This window comes from Ranitomeya variabilis, chromosome 1 (assembly GCF_051348905.1).
Source record: "Ranitomeya variabilis isolate aRanVar5 chromosome 1, aRanVar5.hap1, whole genome shotgun sequence".
Classification (NCBI taxonomy): domain Eukaryota; kingdom Metazoa; phylum Chordata; class Amphibia; order Anura; family Dendrobatidae; genus Ranitomeya; species Ranitomeya variabilis.
Window position 1 is genome coordinate 400,839,003 of NC_135232.1, and position 25,121 is coordinate 400,864,123.

The following is a 25,121-nucleotide window of genomic DNA, read 5'->3' on the forward strand; positions in this document are numbered from 1 at the left end:
CGAAAGAGAACAGTCATTGTGAGGAAAGAAGCTGTGATCATCTCCTATTGAGAATGATGGATCCTGATTTATCGATTATATATATTTTTTTTATCTGTCCTTATAATCCTGGCTGTCTGTAAGGCTGGAGTCACACATAACATATAAAAAATCGGTCTGTTTTTCACGGCCGAGAATCGCAAAAATGTTCCCTTAACACTGATCCGTATGTCATCCGTGTGCAAAGCGAGGATGCGATTTTTCTCGCATCTAAGCATCCGTGTGACATCTGTATGGCATCCGTATGGTGAGATTTTCTCGCCGGCTTGCAAAATGGACATATAATGGATCCATGGCCTCAAATATTCGTGAAAAAGGATTTTGTATCCGAAACGTTGCCACGCCGTTCAGGCAATAAAGTCCACTTTTTTCTATTATTTTGTGCTGCCTTTCTGTTTTTGATACTATATCTATTGGACTGCTGGTTGGGAAAGCTCTGCACGTTATTGAGGTAGTACTGGATGCTGTTCCAATTTTTTCCATATATATATATATACAGTACAGACCAAAAGTTTGGACACACTTTCTCATTTAAAGATTTTTCTGTACTTTCATGACTATGAAAATTGTACATTCACACTGAAGGCATCAAAACTATGAATTAACACATGTAGTATTATATACTTAACAAAAAAGTGTGAAACAACTGAAATTATGTCTTATATTCTAGGTTCTTCAAAGTAGCCACCTTTTGCTTTGATGAATGCTTTGCACACTCTTGGCATTCTCTTGATGAGCTTCAAGAGGTAGTCACCGGGAATGGTTTTCACTTCACAGGTGTGCCCTGTCAGGTTTAAAGGGAACCTGTCACCTGAATTTGGCGGGACAGGTTTGCGGTCATATGGGCGGGGTTTTCGGGTGTTTGATTCACCCTGTCCTTACCCGCTGGCTGCATGCTGGCCGCAATATTTGATTGAAGTTCATGCTCTGTCCTCCGTAGTACACGCCTGCGCAAGGCAATCTTGCCTTGCGCACGCACAGTATGCTTTGCCCATCTGCGGGCAAAGCCGAAAAGCATTAGTGCGCATGCGCCGGCGCACTATGTCCCGGAAGTATTTCGCTGTGTTCCGGGACATAGTGCGCCGGCACATGCGCACTAATGCTTTTCGGCTTTGCCCGCAGTTGGCGTGTACTACGGAGGACAGAGCATGAACTTCAATCAAATATTGCGGCCAGCATGCAGCCAGCGGGTAAGGAAAGGGTGAATCAAACACCCGAAAACCCCGCCCATATGACCGCAAACCTGTCCCGCCAAATTCAGGTGACAGGTTCCCTTTAATAAGTGGGATTTCTTGCCTTACAAATGGGGTTGGGACCATCAGTTGTGTTGTGCAGAAGTCTGGTGGATACACAGCTGATAGTCCTACTGAATAGACTGTTAAAATTTGTTTTATGGCAAGAAAAAAGCAGCTAAGTAAAGAAAAACGAGTGGCCATCATTACTTTATGAAATGAAGGTCAGTGAGACACACATATATATATATATATATATATATATATATATATATATATATATATATATATATATATATATATATATATATATATATATATATATATACAGTGGTGTTCAAAAGTCCTGCATAGGCATAGGATAAATTGATTTTTCAAGTTTTAAACGTTTTCTGTCTAATATCTTCGATGCTAATACGACATATTATATATGGTTTTGTTCAGAATACAATTTTGCATTCTCTCCCTGTAATATTTCTAGCTTTTGAAGCAGTTTTGCCTGAAATTATTGCAACAATATGGGAATTGAAAGCACAACTAAATATTGTGCAGCTTCAGATCCAAAATTAGCCAATCACAGATGAGGTTCTTGTGACCAATCATAACCTGGATATGGCAGCCAATCACATTGCATTACATTGCATCACATCTGCTGCTTTGTTTGTTTGTTTGTTTTATCTATTGGTCTATCTAGTGAATCATACTGTAGAGTTTTATGATGGGAGCCTTCAGATTTTTGTCAACGGAGGATCGTGTGCGAGTTGTGGTGCTACATGAAGAGGGTTATACTGGCCCCCAGATCGCAAGGAAGGTCGGCTGTAATCAGAGTACAGTCGTAAGAATTTTGCAGAAACATAAGCACCTTGGAATTACCCAGGACAGGCCGAGATCTGGTCGGCCCAGAAAGTCAACTAAAAGGGAGGATAGAGTACTCATAAGAACATCCCTTGCCAATCGAAAGCTCACCTCTCCTCAGCTTCTGCGAGAATGGCAAGAAAAGTGCAATATTGAGGTAGCAGCATCAACTGTTAGTAAGAGATGTTTGGAAGCAGGATTGAGTGGGTGCAAGGCCCGAAAGAAGCCATTGATGACAGCCATACAAAGACAAAGGCGAAAACTTTGGGCATTGAAATATTTAAAATGGAGGAAGGAGGAGTGGGAAAAAGTGCTATTTAGTGATGAAAGCACTTTTTGCATTTTAGGAAATGATGGCAAGTGTTATGTGAGAAGGTTCCCACATGAAGAGTACAAGCCAGAGTGTTTGAGCTTCTCTGTGAAACATCCGATGAAAGTAATGGTCTGGGGCTGTATTGCAGCCAATGGTATTGGAAGAACAAGGTGGCTACTATTGACTGGCCAGCTCAGTCCCCGGACCTCAATCCAATTGAAAATTTGTGGCACAAGGTATCATTAGAGATATCTAGAAAACAGCCAAGGACCAAGAGTGAGTTGATTGAGGCTCTGATACAGGCCTGGAACCACATCATCACTCGTGAACATCTGCAGAAGCTTGTTCACTCAATGCCACAGAGATGCAAGCTGGTGCTCAAGAGCAAAGGCTGGCCAATAAAGTATTAGAAGCTAAAGATGCACTCTAAAGGCCCTTTTCAGCACTCTGAATTAAATAAAAAATAATAAATCTTAAAAAGTAAAATTTAAGTCTGTGTGAACTTGAATTGGAAGTTAATGAACTTAGAAACCTTGTTCACCATTCTACACACTGTAAATGCACATACCATAACAATTTATACACTTGGGACATTCAAAAATGAGTATGGCATACAATAAGGGATTACAAAAACATATATGTTCCACCAGTTTCACTGTAGAGATTCAGAAGTATGAAACATATAGTTTTCTTCACGCCTATGCAGGACTTTTGAACACCATTGTATATATATATATATATATATATATATATATATATACACTCACCGGCCACTTTATTAGGTACACCATGCTAGTAACGGGTTGGACCCCCTTTTGCCTTCAGAACTGCCTCAATTCTTCGTGGCATAGATTCAACAAGGTGCTGGAAGCATTCCTCAGAGATTTTGGTCCATATTGACATGATGGCATCACACAGTTGCCGCAGATTTGGCGGCTGCACATCCCAAAGATGCTCCATACAAGGCAGGATGGATCCATGCTTTCATGTTGTTTACGCCAAATTCTTACCCTACCATCCGAATGTCGCAGCAGAAATCGAGACTCATCAGACCAAGCAACGTTTTTCCAATCTTCTACTGTCCAATTTCGATGAGCTTGTACAAATTGTAGCCTCAGTTTCCTGTTCTTAGCTGAAAGGAGTGGTACCCGGTGTGGTCTTCTGCTGCTGTAGCCCATCTGCCTCAAAGTTCGACGCACTGTGCGTTCAGAGATGCTCTTAGGCCTACCTTGGTTGTAACGGGTGGCGATTTGAGTCACTGTTGCCTTTCTATCAGCTCGAACCAGTCTGCCCATTCTCCTCTGACCTCTGGCATCAACAAGGCATTTCCGCCCACAGAACTGCCGCTCACTGGATTTTTTTTCTTTTTCGGACCATTCTCTGTAAACCCTAGAGATGGTTGTGCGTGAAAATCCCAGTAGATCAGCAGTTTCTGAAATACTCAGACCAGCCCTTCTGGCACCAACAACCATGCCACGTTCAAAGGCACTCAAATCACCTTTCTTCCCCATACTGATGCTCGGTTTGAACTGCAGGAGATTGTCTTGACCATGTCTACATGCCTAAATGCACTGAGTTGCCGCCATGTGATTGGCTGATTAGAAATTAAGTGTTAACAAGAAGTTGGACAGGTGTACCTAATAAAGTGGCCGGTGAGTGTATATATATATATATATATATATATATATATATATATACATATATATATATATATATCGGTGAGTGTGCAAAATACAGAAAAAACGGGTACCACTCACCGATTCATAAAATCCTTGCTTTATTTCAACGTTTAAAAATTCATGGCCAGGAGAACAGATGAAGGAATGTGTGAGCCAGTGCTGACGACGGCCGTTTCACGCTAAGCGGCGCTTATACGGGTCAATAAAGCAAGGATTTTATGGATCGGTGAGTGCTATTCGTTTTTTCTGTATTTTGCATACTCACCATGATGTTTTTTCTTGGATGAGCACAAGGTATCCAACGGCATAGCCCATACATGTGCGCCACACATGTGACAATAAGACTTTATTGCACAGCGGTGTCGTCATCTTTTTTCTATTTTGGCAATATATATATCTTTAAATTTCATACAGAGCTAGATAGCAGAATAGCCGATAATTCAACTGTCGGGTTCTGTAAAATCATTGTAGAACCCGACAGGATATGACACATGGTTTACATACAGTAAACCATTGCATATCCGTTAGATTTTTCTATGTCCTTCAATAATAATGTTAGTAGTGTGTGTGTAAAATTTTGGAGCTGTAGGTGTTAAATTAAAGGATGAATTCACAGAAAAAATTGGCGTGGGCTCCCTCGCAATTTTCTCTGCCAGAGAGGAAAAGCCGGTGACTGAGGGCAGATATTAATAGCTCAGGGAAAGTTTCTGAACATTTTCCCACACTGTCAAGTTCACCTCAGGTCAGGCAGGGCTGACTACCGCTGACGTCACTTAGGCTGCTCCCCGCCTGACACAGTGCACTTGACAGCGTGGGAAAATGTTCAGAAACTTTCCCACGCTAATCAGTTCTTGTCCGGTCAGGCGGGGAGGCTGCAGAGGCAGCTTTTCATTCATTCCTCCATCATTTACAGCACAGCCGGTAGCATTAGCACCGCTCCGGGTTGTAAACTATTTAACCCCTTGAGATGGATTGCAGCGTGGGACTTGAGTGTACAGCAGACAGGTATGGGATATTGTTGCTTTTTTATTTTGGATTTTTTTTCTTTACAGAAGAACGAGGGCTTTGCTTGGATTGAGAATGTAATAAAGATGTTAAGCCTGTGTGTTTAATTATTTCATTAAAAGACTTTATTCTTAATGTGTGTGTGTATTTTTAACCCTTTCATACTATTGGACTACTAATGGATAGGTGTCTTATTGACACCTCTCCATTATTAACCAGGCTTAATGTCAATAGCAAGGTGATATTAACCCCTTATTACCCCATATGCCACCGCCACGCCACAGGGCAATGGGAAGAGACAGGCTAAGTGCTGGAATAGGCGCATCTTACAGATGCGCCTTTTCTGGGGTGGCTGGGGGCAGAATTTTTTAGCCAGGGGGTTGCCAATAACTATGGTCCCTCTCTAGGCTATTAATATCTGCCCTCACTCACTGGCTTTCCCTCTCTGGCAGAGAAAATTGTGCGGGAGCCCACGCCAGTTTTTTCCGTGAATTAATACTTTAACAGCTCCAAAATTTTACACACACAAACTACTAACATTATTAGTCAGGGACATACGGTATATAAATCTAACTGATATGCAATGTTTGTAAACCATGTCTCATATCCTGTCGGATTCTGCAATAATTTTACAGAACCCGACAATTGAATTATCGGCTATTCTGCTATCTAGCTCTGTATGAAATTTAAAGATATATATATATATGTATGTGTGTCAATGACATATATATATACCTACACTATGTATAGACATTTATACTTTCTATTCTATTTTAACCTGTTAGTGTGATTTTACATTACACCGCACTGAATTGCCGGCTTTCTAAAGGACACCAGTGCGTATTTCTCCCAAGTCACACTGATGGTCCGTGTGGTGTATTAGTTTTGCTCGCACCCATAGACTTTCATTGGCGTATTTCGGGCGTATTAAGGTGACAATCGCAGCATGCTGTTATTTCTCTCGCATGTATAATATGGCCGAGAAAACAACGGATGATAGGAGCTGCCCCATAGATTAACATTGGTCCGAGTGCTGTGCGATTTTTTTATCGCATAGCACTCATCCGTATTACGCTCTAGTGTGACTCCTGCCTAATAATAAGAACAGGAAGTATGAGACTATTGCGAAAATTGCAATATGTCTGAATTTTTTTAATAGATTGTGATATGGAAGGTTAATTAAAAAAAACACATTAGTTAAAAAACACATTTAGCAATATGTTGTTTTCTAATGACTCACTGCCTGTAACATCAGTGCTGCTCTAAAATCTTCATACATTCAACAGTAAAGACATACAAAATAAGTTTGGCTAATTATTGTACAGATACACCTTTGTCCAGGAATTAAACCTTTGTGCTAGAGGAAACACTTGTTTTTTTTTTGTCCTCCAGGAAAAAACATCTCTATTGTTAAAGAATTCTTATGTATTGTATAAGCTAGTGTTATTTTCTGCAAATAAGCCCTCACCAAGGTTTAGATTACTTTTCTATACCATGGACTAATTGTCCATGTGAAAAAAATTTGCAGCATGGACTTATCTCTTCCATATTTCGGATGAGTCTAGTCCATCCAAGTCGATGAGTGCGCGAAAAAATCTGATCCCGTATGGATCATCCATATAGTATCCAATTTTTATGGATACGTTGCTATTATTAACATTGTAAATTATATTCACTGCTGAAGTATAAAAATGGATATCTTAATGCTGACAATACTGATGGCTGAAAATCTTTTATATGGTTACAGTGTGAGAGTTAAGTATTTGATCCCTTGCTTATGGAAGACGTTGAAGCTCCGAGTTGCCATGCGAGAGCCTCAAAATCTTAATGATTTAGAGATGATCTGCAAAGAGGAGTGGACCAAAACTCCTCCTGACATGTGCGCAAACTCATAATCAACTACAAAAAACAATAGCAGAGTTGTTAAACACATTCTCCATGCACCGACAAAGGATTAATACTATATTCTTTGCACAATCAAAAATGTCTCGCATGCATGTATGTCAGGACATCAGTTAGGGAAACTGCCAACAATTCATGTTAGAAAACCTCACAAAAATGCAGTCAAAAAGTCCCATAAAAAGTAAAAGTTTATTAAATATTCATTAAAATGGAATGATACAACACAGAACAGGTAAATGGATAACAGAGGGAAACTGATGAAGCACCATGTGGCGGTACAACAAACCAAAGGACTCATGTCCACATCACTGCAACACTTGTACTACCATTAATGTAAAGAGCCCATGGCCGTATACAAACTAGGATCAATATCCCCTAATATCAACGATAACAGTATCATACAGATCATTGCCAAAAACGCCCGTATAAGTATGTAAACTACCTGGTGGTGTCGCAGTGAGAAGTCCAGAGTCCACCCCGACGCGCGTTTCGGAGCGTTGAGCTCCTTCCTCAAATGTCTGACTGCTGTGCTTGCCAACAAGGGTTTTGCCACCAAGTATTAAGTCTTGTTTGCCAGAGGGATCAAATACTTATTTTTCACTGCAAAATGCAAATAAATGTATATAATTTATACAACGTGATTTTCTGGATTTTATTTTTGATATTCTATCTCTCAATGTAAAAATTAACCTACCCTTAAAATTATAGACTGTTCATGTCTTTGTCAGTGGGCAAACTTACAAAATCAGCAAGGGATCAAATACTTATTTCCCCCACTGTATGTGACCGTACCCCTATTATCACCTTCACAATTCACTAGAATTGAAGGATAATGCAAATAACTCCAAAACATGTAAAATTGTTTACAATTTTCTTTTCCAAAAACATGGTATTCCAATGTAATATTACTAAATACTAGAAAATTATTATTATTATTGTCATTATTATTATTACCAGATGGAGACTGGAGATGGGTTTTTGGCCGTGGGAGTTATCACGACATATTATTTGGATTTATTGCACCATTTTTAGATGGGACTGTGTCATTTTTCAACCTTACAATAGTAGAGCAAGTGTCGACATATCCATGTTGTTTGTCTATTAACAAGTCATTATTATTGTTATGTCACTTTTTATTGACCATACACTTATCTCTTAGGAATATGTTCCCAGAAAATCTTGTCCAGGCATGCTTCCAACAGGTAAGACAATGCCCTGTATTTATTACCTATCAGTGCTGTATAGCCATTTCTTATTTGCTGTACAGGATATGTTACTATTTTAGAAGATTTTGTTTATACCATGTCTTGTTCTTGGCAAACATAATGTCTTGAGAAAGAACTTGATAATTTAACTTTGAGGGTTAAGCTGAGCTGTTGCATAATGTGTTAATATATCTTAGCAAATACTTCTAGGATGGCTATACCTGTAAACTAAAAATATCACTAACAAATGAAAACTAAACACAATGATATTTGTTCAAAAATCATCATTGTTTTTTGTTTTTAATTTTTTTGTCAATTTTTAGTGGAAAGAGTTGCATATTTCTCAAAATAGCATATAAAATATATAAAATCATTACAGGAGGTGACTGGAGTACACTTGAGCATCTGGGAACCCTAAAACCTGTGCACATTAGAGAACATACGGTATATAAAAAAGGGAACACATAAAAAATAGACTTTCAAAAAGTGCAAATTAAAAGAAGAGTTTAAGGCAAATGAAAAACGCCATAAAACACCAAAAACTAGACAAAAAAGGCACAGATGCAATAAGGAATAGGGCCCAACGTGAGCAACATAAAAAATATTCCAACAGTGGAGATGAGCGAATTGATTCGTAACTAAACAAATTCATTACAAATGTACCCAAAATGTTATATTCTGGCAAATTTGACATTTTCTGGATTTGGTTTGGAGGAATCTAGCAAAACGGCTAAAATATAAAAAAATCACATTGTACTCACTAGTTATGATATATAGATATATACCGTATATATCAATGACCTTGAGTGATGTTAAGATTTTTGATGTCATGTTTTCAGTTTGTAAAGCTGTTTTTATCTGCATGTAAGCAATTTCCACTGTTTACAGGCCTAAACTTGATTGTTAGCAGCTCCTTCCCCCCTGTCCACAGAGATGAGCCACAGACAGTAGAGAAAACAAATGATCGATAGAACGATCATCCATAAGATCCCTCTCCCAATCATTGTTAGGTGAAAATGGTCCTTAACAACTTCCTAAATCAGCATTCATTTCTCATTACAAGAAGCCTATCTGCAAAAGGACTGAAAGATGTATTGTAATGTACCTACTGTATGTACCTTTGAGGTTTAAATAATTTAGGAAGCGGTTGATAAGGTTGTTTTCTCAAGACAACCTTTGTCCATATGACCTGTATTCTGCTGTGACCACTTATCATCAGAGGTCCTCAGACAAATCTATGATTAACAGTATGGATGTTTTAGAGAGGTTTGCCTCCTGGAACAGTCCTGTAATAAATAATATTAAAGAAGACCTTTCACATTGATGATGTCTGACAGGCTTGTGGGGAAAGATTCAACATACCTTATAATCAAATTATTAAAATTCCTCCTCATTCTGGGCTTCGGAGTCCAGTGGGTGGTGCTACACCATGACTTATACAAGGAAGGCTGACACTGGGTAGGACCGCCCACGGGACTCCTAATCCCACAGTCAGCAGAGATTTCAATGAATAAGTGACAGGTTATACAGAATATTTTCACACCAATTGGTTATAGATCTTCCCAGATCCTCCTGCTCTCTGACATGATGCCTATGGGTTACACAGTAGTTCCAACTAATTAGTAGTTGAATGTAAATCTAGACAAAAAGCTCTCTATAAGCAGAAGTGTGGCGACTGAGCAATTCGGGGATGTAACAAATAAAATCTAAACAAATAACTAAACTAAAAAAAAAGTAGCCTTTTCATTCATTACTTGTTGTCATGTCTAAAAAGATTACTACTGAGAATTCTCTCATGTCCCAGAATCAGCCGTTATGTCAGCTTGCTCAAGCACGACCATTTATGTGTTAGTGTCTTTTTAATATACTTTTGAAGAGCAAAAGACAAAGAACATTTTCTATTACAGTACAAGACCAAGCGTGAAGAGATCAAACCCTCAACAGAACCTGACAAGAACAGCACCATTGAGAAGAATGAGACTTTCAATCTGTTTGCGACAGAAGAACCGGAGGTAATATGCAGTTTCTATTAAAATGTATTATATTAATGTCATGGATGTCTAGCTGAATGACTTCATGTTAAACCAGCTAGGATAATGAAGTATCCATTTTTTGGCTTACATGGTATATTATTATTTTAATACATCTTTTCAAAAATGCAGAATGTAGAATAACTGAAGTGGCATCTGGACTATGCAATAGTCCGTTTAAGGCACAACGCCATTGTCACTGTGGATAAAGCAACTCTAGAAGGCAAATGTGCTGCATGTTCCTTGGTAGCTCTTGGGTGTGGGTACAATGTATATCATTATAAAGTGTATGATTTATAGATAAGTCATGTGATGATTGGACCTGACATTAAGAGTGGTCTCTATAGCATACATCTGAGAATGCAGTACAGGCAGCAAGGGGTGTAGAAGAAAGCAGCATATATGAATAGGTGAGGTGGAGCATACATTCATGTGCGTGATGAGACTTATAACAGGCAATCTTATACTTTTTAAAGTCTGGATTATTTTTGCCTTTGCAGAACAAGACAAAGGAATACAAAATTGTTGGTCTATACACTGATGGAGTCAATGTCTTGGGCCTCATCGTTTTTTGTCTCGTATTTGGAGTTGTCATTGGAAAGATGGGAGAAAAGGGACAAGTTTTGGTGGATTTTTTCAATGCACTAAATGACGCAACGATGCAAATAGTCCAGATCATCATGTGGTACGTGATGTCCAAAATGCCTTTTCCTTAATTAAGTAGTCGTATGCTAGTATGTCAGAGGTGTAGTGATTTTGTCCCAGCATCTTTTTTGTATTTATGTGCAACAACAAACATTTATATTTATCTGCCAGGAAAAATTAAAAAAAAATCATTTTCATTCATATGGTCCAATAAGGATCAAACAGCAGGCAGCACAGAGGAGAATCTAGGTTTTCCTGCAAATAGGGTGAAAATTCAGTTCTGCGTCCCCCTCCTATACATGAGTCTGAACAAGAAAAAAGATATGCATATCAATGGGATCACCATGAAAAAATATTTACTTTATTAATACACACAGCAAGGTGAGACATACATTAAAAACATTTAAAAACCAAACGGCATACACAGAGCTAGTTGGCTATGTGCAACCCCCCATACAAAATGGAACCAAATACCCACAAGCACCTTACAACAAGTTTATCTTACACATATAAAGTGTGTTAACCATAAAAAAGAACATGGTTTTAGTGACTTAAGTAGTCATCATGTAACCGCTAATATGAGATTTGTACACTTACTGTCACCAGCTGACTAGCTGCGCTTCCTAATTCTCTCACCAATCAGTGAAAAACTGTAACCCCTGTTTTATTGGGGGAATCAGAAAGAGAAGCTAGTTGGCACGTGAATGTAAGTATGAAAATCCCATGAGTGATCATGTGGCGAGGGTTGGAACCTGCAAGCAGATCCAAATTCTGACAAGTATATTACACGCTATTAGGGTTTGGAATGCTACAGTGCTTCATTTTATAATTAATGGTCCTAATATAAATACAGATGTAGTAACCTTTAACTTGTCAGATGGCACAATACTTTATTAGCAGTCATGTTATCTGACAAGTTATGGATTTCTACATATCTACAGGATCAGAATCAATAACAGTACATGAATACAGAACCTCTAACTGTACAGAAATACATCACCTGAATCACCAGCAGTACAGAAATACAGTGCCAGAACCACCAAGAGTACAAAAATACTGTATCACAACCACCAACAGTACAGAAAAACATCATCAGAAACACCATCAATATATGAATACATCACCAGAACCACCAACCGGATGTTAGCGCCTCACTGCATAATGTTTATATTAGGTCAGGTGGGATCTCTTGTTCCCTTCCCTCTAATATATCCAGAGCAGAATTACTGCTCTCAGCCAACAATCATTGAATGATTATTTCTCTGCATAATGGTTTAGCTATAGTCCTGTGGAAAACCATAGGTAGCAAAAGAGGAGCTAGGGATGCCGGAAAGTAGGAGGCGGTTCAGACGGTACTCTCATCCAGCGGACAGGGTCCTGCGAATATATTCACTTGTCTGTAATATACATATATACCCACTAGTTTACATCAGACTGTCATTGATACTACAAGGATAACTTTTTTATATTTATTTCTTTGATACATTTTAGGTACATGCCCCTTGGTATCTTGTTTTTGATAGCAGGGAAGATAATTGAAGTTAATGACTGGGAGATTTTCCGCAAGCTTGGTCTTTATATGGCAACAGTGCTCAGTGGGTATGTTCCTTATGTAATATTTATTAAACTGACATTTTAACTTTTCTGTTGATGGTAAAAATCAAAACAAAAATATCAAAATAGCATGTATACCTAATGCAATAGCAAATAGTACCCGTAAAATGTATTCTTGTGCCCAAACATATTATTTTATGAACACATAGCTAGCTTCAAGTCTTGGTGATGGTTAAAATGACTTTTATAGAAGCAGGTTAACACTTTCTTTACGTTGTTTCTTTTCTTACAGACTTGCCATTCATTCCATTATAGTGTTGCCACTTATTTATTTAGTAATAGTGCGGAAGAATCCTTTCCGTTTTGCAATGGGTATGGCACAAGCTCTTCTTACAGCACTTATGATATCATCCAGGTAAGTCATTCTTTTATTACGTGTTCATTTTAGAAATCTTAGTTCTCGATAATTTTTTGCTTTCAATATTATACAAAAAAAGAAAAGACTGCAGGAGGAATTTATCAAATGCTTTATGACACTAAAGCTTCTTTCACACTTGCGTCGTTTGGCATCAGTCGCAATGTGTCATTTTGGGGAAAAAACGGATCCTGCAAATGTGCCCGCAGGATGCTTTTTTTGCCCATAGACTTCTATTGCCGATGGATCGCGACGTATGGCCATACGTCGCGTCCGTCGTGCACTGGATGCGTCATGTTTTGGCAGACCGTCGGCACGAAAAAACGTTCAAGGGAACGTTTTTTCGTATGTCGGGTCCGCCATTTCCTACCGCGCATGCGCCGCCGGAACTCCGCCCCCTCCTCCCCGGACTCTACAATGGGCAGCGGATGTGTTGAAAAACTGCATCCGCTGCCCTCGTTGTGCCAAATTTTCACAACGTGCGTCGGTCACGCCGACACTTAGCAACGGCCCCGTACCGACGCAAGTGTGAAAGTAGCCTAATATGGCAAAGAAAAGTTACAACATAAAGCACTACAATTTGTGACTTTTCACATCTCTTATCACTTCACCACAAAAGTGTCAAGAAAGTTGGGCAAAGTTTAGCTGGAGGGGCCATGGGCTTCAGTAACTGACAGATTTACCATGTGTTTATACCAGCATGTGATGGTTAATCTCTAATTTCGATGCAAGTGTAACCAAAGATGTGTCAAATTGTTAATGGTAATCTGTCAGCAGGTTTTTGCTACCTTATCTGAGAGCAGCCTGATGTAGGAACAACGACCCTGATTCCAACGATGTATCACTTAATTTACTGGGTGCAGTAGTTGTGATACAACCAGAGTTTTCTCTGCTGTACTCGGAAAGCTAACCCCACCCATGCCACAGCTTTTTATGTTCATTGTAAAGTGACACTAATCTGCTAATCATTGTGGGGACGGGGTTGGACCAGTAGGCACGGGGCAGCTAGTCCAGCAGTCATAATCTCCTGCTGATAAAACACTGATAGTATTGAAAGTACAGCACAAAGCCTAGTAGGTAACACATCACAGAAAACAAAACTAAAAATCGCTGCAGCCACAGAAAGGCCTGTCCAAACTGCCTCATCCTCTCAATCTCACCTACAACTAGGAAGCTTCCTCACCAGTAAAGCCCCAATCATAGTCAGGAAATCTCTGCATTAAAGCAAAAAGCATCACAAGTGAAATGAAAGATAGTTTTAGATGTCCTAAATGTGCAAAAAATGGAAGCAATATGGATACATCAGTCCATGACAAGTAAAGCTATGTAGATTTTAAGTGCAAAATGTTAAATGGGAAGCAGGTTTGTTGCCCCATCACTACCTTTACTGTAGGTTGTCTATAGCCCACCATGCTGAAAAGTAGTGTTCTATAGAACTGGTACATTTTCTTCATTTTCCATCTTAATGAATATGAAATAATACATACAGTATGTCCTATATCGACATGGATAGGGCTGAACCGGCCTGTACTGTGTGAGAAGTAGTGAGAACTAGCCTGATGTCCATATTATGACTTCTAGTAGTGCAGCCAACCTCGGGCATATGTCTTTTAACACCATGTGTCAATGATTTTCAGCTCAGCAACTTTACCAGTAACTTTCCGCTGTGCTGAGGAGAAGAACCGGGTGGACAAACGGATAACAAGATTTGTTCTACCAGTGGGAGCCACGATCAACATGGATGGCACAGCTCTGTATGAGGCGGTGGCGGCAGTGTTCATAGCACAGCTGAATGACATGAACCTGGATGTTGGTCAGATTGTCACAATTAGGTCTGTTGCGTTAATCATGGCAAATTGCTTATGTGTTATTTCGTGGAAAGCCTTTAGCATTTCTTCATCATTAGCGCTAAAATGCGATGTTCGGTCTTTATCGCCTCATAGCCCCTACTAAAGTATAGTATGGGAAACCTAATAACTTGCCAATTCTATCTTTTTTATTATAGTTTCTTGTGTTATCTTATGTACAGAATGCCCATCATTAAAAGATTTGCTCCATGTTTAACAGTTACGCCCTATTCCTAGGATAGGGGATCATTTCCTGATCCCTGAGTGTCGGACCTCCCTATGAATAGGAGATAGTTACCAAATTTGGCACACACCCTTTAAATCAAACTTGTGGATTTTTTTTACAGTGTGACAGCAACTGCAGCCAGTGTCGGAGCGGCCGGCGTACCTCAGGCTGGCCTGGTTACCATGGTTATCGTTCTAAGTGCTGTGGGGCTACCCGCGGAGGATGTCACTCTTATCATTGCTGTTGACTGGCTTCTGTAAGTGCATTGTATATTAGTATAGATTTTGTGTACTGCTAACAATCTACATCTGGGTCTACAAATTCTATAACTTCTTCCTGCCGGATATTTGAAGGTAACTTCGGCGCTGAAGTATGAATGACGACAATTCATTGCTCAAGGGACGGTTTATTCACTTCCGATCAAATAAACAAACAACATTTCGACCACTATAGTCTTTGTAAAGAGTGCCTGTGCAAAATAAAGGAGTATATACATTGTGTAAGCTGTACATACAGTACAGACCACAAGTTTGGACACATCTTCTCATTTAAAGCTCATCAAGAGAATGCCAAGAGTGTGCAAAGCAGTCATCAAAGTAAAAGGTGGCTACTTTGCAGAACCTAGAATATAAGACATAATTTCCGTTGTTTCACACTTTTTTGTTAAGTATATAATTCCACTTGTGTTAATTCATAGTTTTGATGCCTTTAGTGTGAATGTATAATTTTCATAGTCATAAATACAGAAAAATCTTTAAATGAGAAGGTGTCCAAACTTTTGGTCTGTACTGTACATGATCGGAGAATTTTGTAACATGTGATCATAATTATTCATGGAATCTTCACAAAATATAATAGATTTCTAAGCAAGGTAAGTATTCATTTTAGAAAAGGTACAAAGGATGAAATATGTATTGAACACATCACCAATTTTGTAAAGGTGCTATTGACAAGAAATTCTCCCTAGATATCAGTAGCAACCCATCCAATCCACAAAGGCAAGGAAATCGGACTACAGATGTCCATAAATTAAGATATGTGTAATAATGAGAAATGACACAGGGAAAAAGTATTGGACACACTTACTGAAATGTGTTTAATACTTCGTACAAAAGCCTTTATTAGTGATGACAGATTCAAGACGCCTCCAAACATGGTGTGTATTATGGCAACCAAAGAGTTGAATTTTGGTCCATTCTGACCAGACTATATTCTCGCAGTATGTCACAGGCTTGTCTAAATGTTGTTGAGCAAACTTTAATGTTGACTATCAGTAGAACCAGCTGATATTTTACACTAAGTGGCAAGATTGCTTTCTAATTACTAATAGATTTCAGCTGGTGTCATGACTTTTATGGCTTTTTGCACATATTTATTCAATACTTTTTCCCTGTCGTTTCTCATTATTACATATAACAAAATGTATGGACACCTACAGTTTGATTTCTTTTCCCCTGTGGATTGGATGAGAATTTCATGTCAATAGCACCTTTAGAAATATCTTTAACTAGAAAATTGGTGACGTGTTCAATACTTATTTCACCCGCTGTACAGTATATACTGTCAGTGGTCAGTGTATCATATTTGGACAGACCAAAGAGGGTCTGAAGTAAAGAAGGATAGGATTATCTCTACGAGATCTATGTCTTTTCCACCTACCTTGTTTTCCTTTCATTATGTTCTTATATAGATCCCAAAGAGAAATTCCTCTCCTAGAAATGCTCTCCGGACTGGATGTGATACACGTATACGCATGCTTTTCTAGAATGAATACTTACCTTGCTTAGAAATATATAATATTATATTTTATAACCATTCTTTGAATAATTATGATCATGTGTTCATATATTGTAAATTTGTATATATTCTCTATTTATATGTACAGCTCACACATTGTATTTAAACATACAACATGCACAGATATCCCTGACAAAGACCATAGTGGTCGAATCATCAGATGTTCATGTCTGTTTGTATTGGTTGGAGATCAATAAAACGTCACTCGAGCAGCGAATTGTTGTTATTCATGGTTCAGTGGCGAAGTTACCTTCCGATATCACTGACAGAGGTCATTCTTCTAGGCACGAATTACATGCAGTATCGCATACCTATCTCTTTCTTCCTCCCTGTGCCATTTCTAATCTATGCACTTGTTTTTTTTACTCCCCTTCATCCCAGAGCTATAAGGGTACTTGCCCACAATCAGGAATAGCAGCGTTTTGGATGCAGCTCACCTGCGCTGCGTCCAAAACACTGCGTTCTGTGATAAAAGCACAGTGGATGAGATTTATAGAAACCCCATGCACACTGTACTTCTATCTGATGCTGCATAACTCGAAAATACGCTGCTTCCTAATCACTGCTATTTCCTGACCGTGGGCACATACCTTAACTTTTCTTTCCCGCCGTCTTCTGCAGGCAGAGATGTAGTTTTGAATTACACAATTCGTGTAATTTTGGTTGTTTTATAGAAATGGTTACACCGAAATAATCAGAGCTAGCTCTGGTCTGTTCTGATACAGCCATATAAATGAGATCAGGATCGAACTGTAGTGTACAGACTGGCTGGCGGCTCTCCTGACCCGAGCTTGACAGCTTCATGGATTTCCATGCAGATGTCGCTCTGGGGTCGGGAGAGCCGCCAGTCAGTCCATGCATCGTGTTCTGAATTTGCTTTAATCACAGCCAGCTCCCACCCCGTATGGGAGAAGTTCAGTTCCTGAGCCTCTTCATAGACCTGCATGTGATGTACATTTCACTCACATGTCAGGAAGGGGTTAAAGCTGAAAATGATTCTCTAAAAAGATAAGGAAAATAGTTGTGTTCCCTGGCAACTAGTCAGATATTATTGTAGAACATGGAAGAAAAAGATTTCATAATGCAGCTGGTGAGACATGTAACAAAGGTATTTTAAGTTAATTTTTAAATGTTCCATCCTTGACCTGTAGCTTGCAGATGGCGCTTTATCACTGTTTATAGCCCTGCTTATTACAGTATTACAGTCACTGGGGATTGCACAGAACTCTATTACTGAAGATAAAAAGGTCACAGACGTAACACCGCGACCTCCAATTCCATTTCTTCACAGCTTAAAAGATTTATATTTATGACTGAGAACAACAGATGCAGCATTAATATTTAAGGGTTGCAAAGTCAGTAGATGTAAAGTTTTTATTTATAGCAACTTAGATATATGAATACAGTAGTCTGCACATAGTCATACATGCTGATATACATGGAACATATTAAAGGAGTTGTCTCAAGTTCACAAATGGGTAAAATGGCAAAGTACATTGCAATTTACCAGTTATTAAAAATCCTCTCTGTTCTAAAGAACAGAGGGATTTTTAGTTTTAGGGTATGTGCACACGTTCAGGATTTCCTGCAGAAATTTCCTGACAAAAACCAGACATTTCTGCCAGAAATCCGCATGCGTTTTTTTTTCCGCGTTTTTTCCGCGTATTTTCCCAATGCATTAAATAGCTGGAAAAACGCAAAAAATCCGCAATATTAATGAACATGCTGCTTTTTTTACCGCGATGCGTTTTTTTCGTGGAAAAAAATGCATCATATGCACAAAAATTGCAGAATGCATTCTAAATGATAGGATGCATATGTATGCGTTTTTTATGTGTTTTTATCGTGAAAAAAATGCGAAAAGAACGCGAAAAATCCTGAGCATGTGCACATAGCCTTATAGTGTAAAACTTGATGTCTGGGTTACCGTCTCAGTCTGGCTTGTTTTGTAGGCAAGGAGTGCACGGCATAAACAGAATCTGTGCTTTGAAACTGGCTGGATTGCTGGGTTCAGCCAGCTTCAATCCCACAATGCTTCTTCCATACTTCAGAGGCAGCCTTGGAGAGGCCACAGTTCGGTCCAGCAGCTCGACAATGCTTCTGGTCTGACCTGTCAACGTTCAGGAGCACACTACGTCCCCAGCAAAACAAGCAGCTGGGTTCCAGGACCTGTGTGATCCTGAAGTTGCACCTTGAGACAACCCCTTTAAAGGCAGGATGTCACGATTCCACCACTCACGGTGTTGTAAGGGGGCTGTCAATATTATGAGTGACAGTCCAACCGCCCAATCAGAGGCAGGGTTGTGCTGGGCTGTCAGTATTTTGAGTGACAGCTCAGCTGTCCTATCAGCCGGGCCTGCAGGGCAAGGTTTTATCCAGGTGTCACCCGTTCAGGGTGATTACCTGGCTATTTAGCTAGCTGGCAATAATCAGACCATTACCAGTCATACCTTTGCTCAATGCTGTTTTTGCTCTTGTGTTCTGATATTCTGATCTTTGTTACCAGAACTCAGATTTGCCTAGTTGACTACTTGGTTGCATTACCCCTTTAGCCTTTGACTTACTCTGACCTTAGTTGTTTGACCTAGACTTTGACTATTCATTTGTATTATCCCTTTTCGTCTTTGACATACTGTCCTGGCATTTGACCTCAGGCTCCTCGATTTCCCCACCTCCTGGCTTGCCTGTGAGAAGCGACTCAGCGTCACACAGGAAAGCTGACACTGAATTTATGATTTTTTGCACTTTCTTTCATTTAACCGCTTAATGACCACCAAAATGACTTAAAACTGACATGCGATGTAAGAGAATAACATCCTTCAATGGGTGACAATCCAGCAGCTATTGGCTGTGCAGTATAGCTGACAACTTGCTTGCTGACAATCAGCCATGATCAGTGTTGGCACCATCCATGGCCATTTAACCCCTTAAATACTGATGTAAATAGTGACTAGTGACATCTAGTTGGTTAACAGAGTGTGGAGGCTCCCTCTTTAACCCCTGAGATCTTGATCTTGTGGTCCTGATGTTTGCAATGACAATTCATGGCGAAATAAAAGCTTTAAAGTCTTCCAGCTTTAGCAGCCTGTTCAGACATTAGAAACATTTAGGTGGTCAAAATGTGATCCAAGGGTAACGTTTCTCCTTACGGAGAGTGACATATCAAGCAAGAAATATGCAAATTGTCTCTTCGGAGAAGAATAGGACTAGAATTCTAGTGCCACCTATAAGAAGTAGCAATCCTGAAAAGTCAATGTCGACCCTTTAACGAACCTTATAAACATGACTTAGGATAAAATCCAAACCAGAATCTCAATTTTCAGACACAGTGTTTTGGGGTGCTGACCCTCGTTAGTCTAAAGTGTGAGATTTGGTTCTCACACTTTGCACTGACGAGGTGCAGCACCCCAAAACACAGTGTCTGCAAAGGGTCGACATTGACTTTTAGGATTGCTAATTCCTATCTGTGGCACTAGAGTTCTCGTCCTCTTCCTCTCTGAAGAGACAATTTGCTGGTGGTAAAAATAAATGTTTTCATTCCTGTCATATCACTTTGCATTACTTCCTAAAAGGGTTAATAAACTGCCTGAAATCAATTTTGAATATGTTGAGGGGCGCTGTTTATAAAATGGCATCACTTTTGGGGGATTCCAATATATAGGACCCCCAAAGTTATTTCAAAACTCAGTTGGTCCCTAAAAAAATAAGTTTTGTAAATTTCCTTGAAAAGAATGAAAAATTAACACTAAATTTTTAAACCTTTTAAAATGTTGACAAAATAAAACAGCATTTTACAAATGGTGCTGATGTAAAGCAGACATGAGGGAAATGTTATGTTTTTGTGTGGTTTGACTATCTGGATTAAATGGATAATCATTCAAAGTTTGAAAATTGCTATTTTTTGAATTTTTGCCAAATTTCTCATATTTTTATATAAAAAAAAAAACATATCAACCTAAGTGTACCATAAATTATATCATAATTATAATAAATTATAATGTGTCACGAAAAAACAATATCCAAATTAATGGGGTTTGTTGAAGCATTGCAGAGTTATTACCAAATAAAGTGACAATGGTCAGATTTCAAAAAATTTCCTTGGTCATTAAGGGGTTAAAGTAATGTTACATAGACCTTATTTCTACAGTATAAGTAGTATTTACATTTTTGGCTAACAAATAGTATGTAAGACACAAAATAAGGAACTGTTAGAGTGGAAAATGAGGTGAAAAGATTAAAAAAAGATGTAAATTAAAGGGAATCTCTTAGCAGGTTTTTGCTATATAATATGACAGGAGCTTGAGGTCAATCTAGTGGATTCACGCTTTGTTCAAACCCACTGTTCGGTAAGACACTGGCGAGACCCATTCATGGTATTGACTTTGTCCCTCTCAGCCAGAGGAGTCTGACCCAAGTTGTAGACAATATTAACCTGCGTATAGGGACTCTTCATGAAGAGTCCCTGTCGTGCTACATTTTGGAGGGTTGCCAACTCCCATCATCTTAGGCCTTCCCTGGCTGAAGAGACACAATCCGGTCATAGATTGGCGTCTAGGGAAGTGGTGAGTTGGGATCAGTCTCGAAAAGACTGTTGCCTGGGAAGGTACTGTCTCTGCCGTCCTTTTCAAACCTACCCCTTCTTCTCCAGTGGAGGCAGATAAGGTGCTACCAGTGAATAGGGGCAGGATTCAGTCCTCACCACAGGTGTACCCTGAGTGTCCTCGGTGTCCTCGGTGGAGGAGGGATCAGGGGAGAGTGGTGGTTCCCCCTGAATATAGTGAGGGTATGAGTTTGGTGACACGGGGGACACCTCTGTTGTCTGTTCTCAAGGAAATTACTGTCTGCTGGCAAACGTACGCCTGGAAATAAATGTTCAGATCCAGACCTATGTGTGAATGAGTACGTGTGGGTGTCCACTAAAAACATCAAGTGGAAGTATACATCTGGGACCTGGAGTTCTAGGGTGATCAGGCTGTATCGGGTGTCAGCCATTCTCAGCCCGGAGACTTCTCATCTAGAGTTACCCCCAGAAATGCAGGTGCTGAAAGTATTCCACAGGTCGTTGTTCGGGAGATTTGTTGCACCTCCGGAGCCTACATTATTTCCGTCACCTGCTGTAAACCTGAGAATCAGGTGACTGCAGAGGTGTTGTGAATTGACTTTTTGGCTCCCTCTTGTGGTCACTAGTGGTATGACTCTGGGATTGTCTTTCTTCAGTTTGGAACTCACCTGGGTCGTTAGTCCAGGGGTGTCGCTATATTAACTTCCTGGATCCTTAGTCCAGTGCCTGGCATCGTTGTAATCAGATCCTTCTGTTGCTCCTGTCTGCTGGTCCTGGCTCTTGCAAAATTAAGCTAAGTCTTGCTTCTTTGTTTCTTGAGTTATTTGCTTTGCTCCTATTTTTGTCCAGCTTGTACTAAATGTGATTTCTGACCTTGCTGGAAGCTCTAGGGGGCTGGTGTTCTCCCCCCGGCCGTTAGTCGGTTCGGGGGTTCTTGAATATCCAGCGTGGATATTTTAATAGGGTTTTTGCTGACCATATAAGTCATCTTACTATATTCTGCTATTAGCTAGTGGGCCTCTCTTTGCTAAATACCTAGCTCATGCTTATGTTTGTCTTTTCCTCTTACCTCACCGTTATTATTTGTTGGGGGCTTGTATCCAACTTTTGGGGTCTTTTCTCTGGAGGCAAGAAAGGTCATTCTTTTCCCTTCTAGGGTTAGTTAGTTCTCCGGCTGGCGCGAGACGTCTAGAACCAACGTAGGCACGTTCCCCGGCTGCTTCTATTTGTGGTGCTAGGATTAGATATATGGTCAGCCCAGTTACCACTGCCCTATGAGCTGGTATTTTGTGTTTGCAGACTTGGTATTATTTCCTGAGACCCTCTGCCATTGGGGTCATAACAAGAGGTGAATGTTAGTGGGTTGAGGCATCCTCACCATATGTTGTTTCCAGTGAGGTCTGATGTTAAGGGTCCAGGGGGTACTGTCACGATCCATTTTTGGATTTGTGACAGCTCTGGCTCTGCTTTAATTTAAACATTGTTTTTTGCTTTCGTGCCAGCATGGGTTAATGTCAGTTTTCCTTGCTGCAAGCTGCTGAGTTGCTAGGTCAGCTGATGTGGGTGGTGACCACTCCCACCATCCTTTAAATAGTCACATGATGCATCAGCTGACTGTTGGTGATAGAGATATTCTACAGTTACGTCCATATATATTTGGACAGAGGCAACATTTTTCTAATTTTGGTTATAGACATTACCACAATGAATTTTAAACATAACAATTCAGATGCAGTTGAAGTTCAAACTTTAAGCTTTCATTTGAGGGAATCCACATTAAAATTGGATGAAGGGTTTAGGAGTTTCAGCTCCTTAACATGTGCCACCCTATTTTTAAAGGGACCAAAAGTAATTGGACAGATAAAATAATTTTAAATAAAATGTTCATTTTTAGTACTTGGTTGAAAACCCTTTGTTGTCAATGACTGCCTGAAGTCTTGAACTCATGGACATCACCAGACGCTGTGTTTCATCCTTTTTGATGCTCTGCCAGGCCTTCACTGCGGTGGTTTTCAGTTGCTGTTTGTTTGTGGGCCTTTCTGTCTGAAGTTTAGTCTTTAACAAGTGAAATGCATGCTCAATTGGGTTGAGATCAGGTGACTGACTTGGCCATTCAAGAATATTCCACTTCTTTGCTTTAATAAACTCCTGGGTTGCTTTGGCTTTATGTTTTGGGTCATTGTCCATCTGTAGTATGAAACGACGACCAATCAGTTTGGCTGCATTTGGCTGGATCTGAGCACAGTATGGCTCTGAATACCTCAGAATTCATTCGGCTGCTTCTGTCCTGTGTCACATCATCAATAAACACTAGTGACCCAGTGCCACTGGCAGCCATGCATGCCCAAGCCATCACACTGCCTCCGCCGTGTTTTACAGATGATGTGGTATGCTTTGGATCATGAGCTGTACCACCCCTTCGCCATACTTTTCTCTTTCCATCATTCTGGTGGAGGTTGATCTTGGTTTCATCTGTCCAAAGAATGTTCTTCCAGAACTGTGCTGGCTTTTTTAGATGTTTTTTAGCAAAGTCCAGTGTAGCCTTTTTATTCTTGATGGTTATGTGTGGCTTGCACCGTGCAGTGAACCCTCTGTATTTACTTTCATGCAGTCTTCTTTATGGTAGATTTGGATATTGATATGCCTACCTCCTGGAGAGTGTTGTTCACTTGGTTGGCTGTTGTGAAGGGGTTTCTCTTCACCATGGAGATTATTCTGCGATCATCCACCACTGTTGTCTTCCGTGGGCGCCCAGGTCTTTTTGCATTGATGAGTTCACCAGTGCCTTCTTTCTCAGGATGTACCAAGCTGTAGATTTTGCCACTCCTAATATTGTAGCAATTTCTCGGATGGGTTTTTTCTGTTTTCGCAGCTTAAGGATGGCTTGTTTCACCTGCATGGAGAGCTCCTTTGACCGCATGTTTATTTCACAGCAAAACCTTCCAAATGCAAGCACCACACCTCAAATCAACTCCAGGCCTTTTATCTGCTTAATTGAGAATGACATAACGAAGGGATTGCCCACACCTCTCCATGAAATAGCCTTGGGGTCAATTGTCCAATTACTTTTGGTCCCTTTAAAAACAGGGTGGCACATGTTAAGGAGCTGAAACTCCTAAACCCTTCATCCAATTTTAATGTGGATACCCTCAATGAAAGCTGAAAGTCTGAACTTCAACTGCATCTGACTTGTTTTGTTTAAAATTCATTGTGGTAATGTCTATAACCAAAAGTAGAAAAATGTTGTCTCTGTCCAAATATATATGGACGTAACTGTATGTAGACCAGCCCTGGAGTGTGCAAATCTCTGGTGTCAGCTACTTCTGTGGAGTTCGGGGTCCTGTTTTCTTTGTCCTCTGCCGTGTGGAGCTTGGCGGCGGTGCCTGGAGCTAAGTTACTTATGTATTTTCTCTGTCTCTCTGATGTTTGTCACTATCCAGTGTGTTTGTATCATCTGCAGTGGTGAGGCTAGCGTCCTTGCCAGCCAGTGCACTAGCCAGGGTTAAGTGAGGCGACAGCTAGGGAGCAGGTTCGTTATGGCGGCAAGGGGAAGGACTCGCATAGGGCGTTAGGAGAGCTTAGGGATAGGCACAGGCTGAGTTAGGAGATGCCCTATCCCTCGTTCCCTACTTTTATGGCCTTCCTCCCCCTTTTCCCATCCCATTGTTGGTGTTTGTTGTGCCATCCACTCTACCAACCCTTGTGGTCGTGACACACAGTTTTCTCTGCTGAAGATTTAACAGAGCTCGGAATGTTGAGACCTGTGTAACTCCACCCCTACCACTGATTAGCAGCTTTTTTATTCACTGTATATTG

The 25,121-nt window shown here is 40.0% G+C and overlaps 1 protein-coding gene across 2 annotated transcripts in view; it reads left to right on the forward strand.

Moving 5' to 3' along the window:
• The window catches only part of SLC1A1 (solute carrier family 1 member 1), a 110,550-nt gene that overhangs the window by 78,483 nt on the left and 6,946 nt on the right, over positions 1-25,121 (forward strand). For both annotated transcript variants that reach the window (XM_077249140.1, XM_077249139.1), the window contains 7 exons: positions 8,185-8,227; positions 10,138-10,242; positions 10,761-10,945; positions 12,397-12,504; positions 12,752-12,874; positions 14,512-14,706; positions 15,069-15,203. In XM_077249140.1, the coding sequence (XP_077105255.1) occupies positions 8,185-8,227; positions 10,138-10,242; positions 10,761-10,945; positions 12,397-12,504; positions 12,752-12,874; positions 14,512-14,706; positions 15,069-15,203 (894 nt within the window). The remainder of the gene's footprint in view (positions 1-8,184; positions 8,228-10,137; positions 10,243-10,760; positions 10,946-12,396; positions 12,505-12,751; positions 12,875-14,511; positions 14,707-15,068; positions 15,204-25,121) is intronic.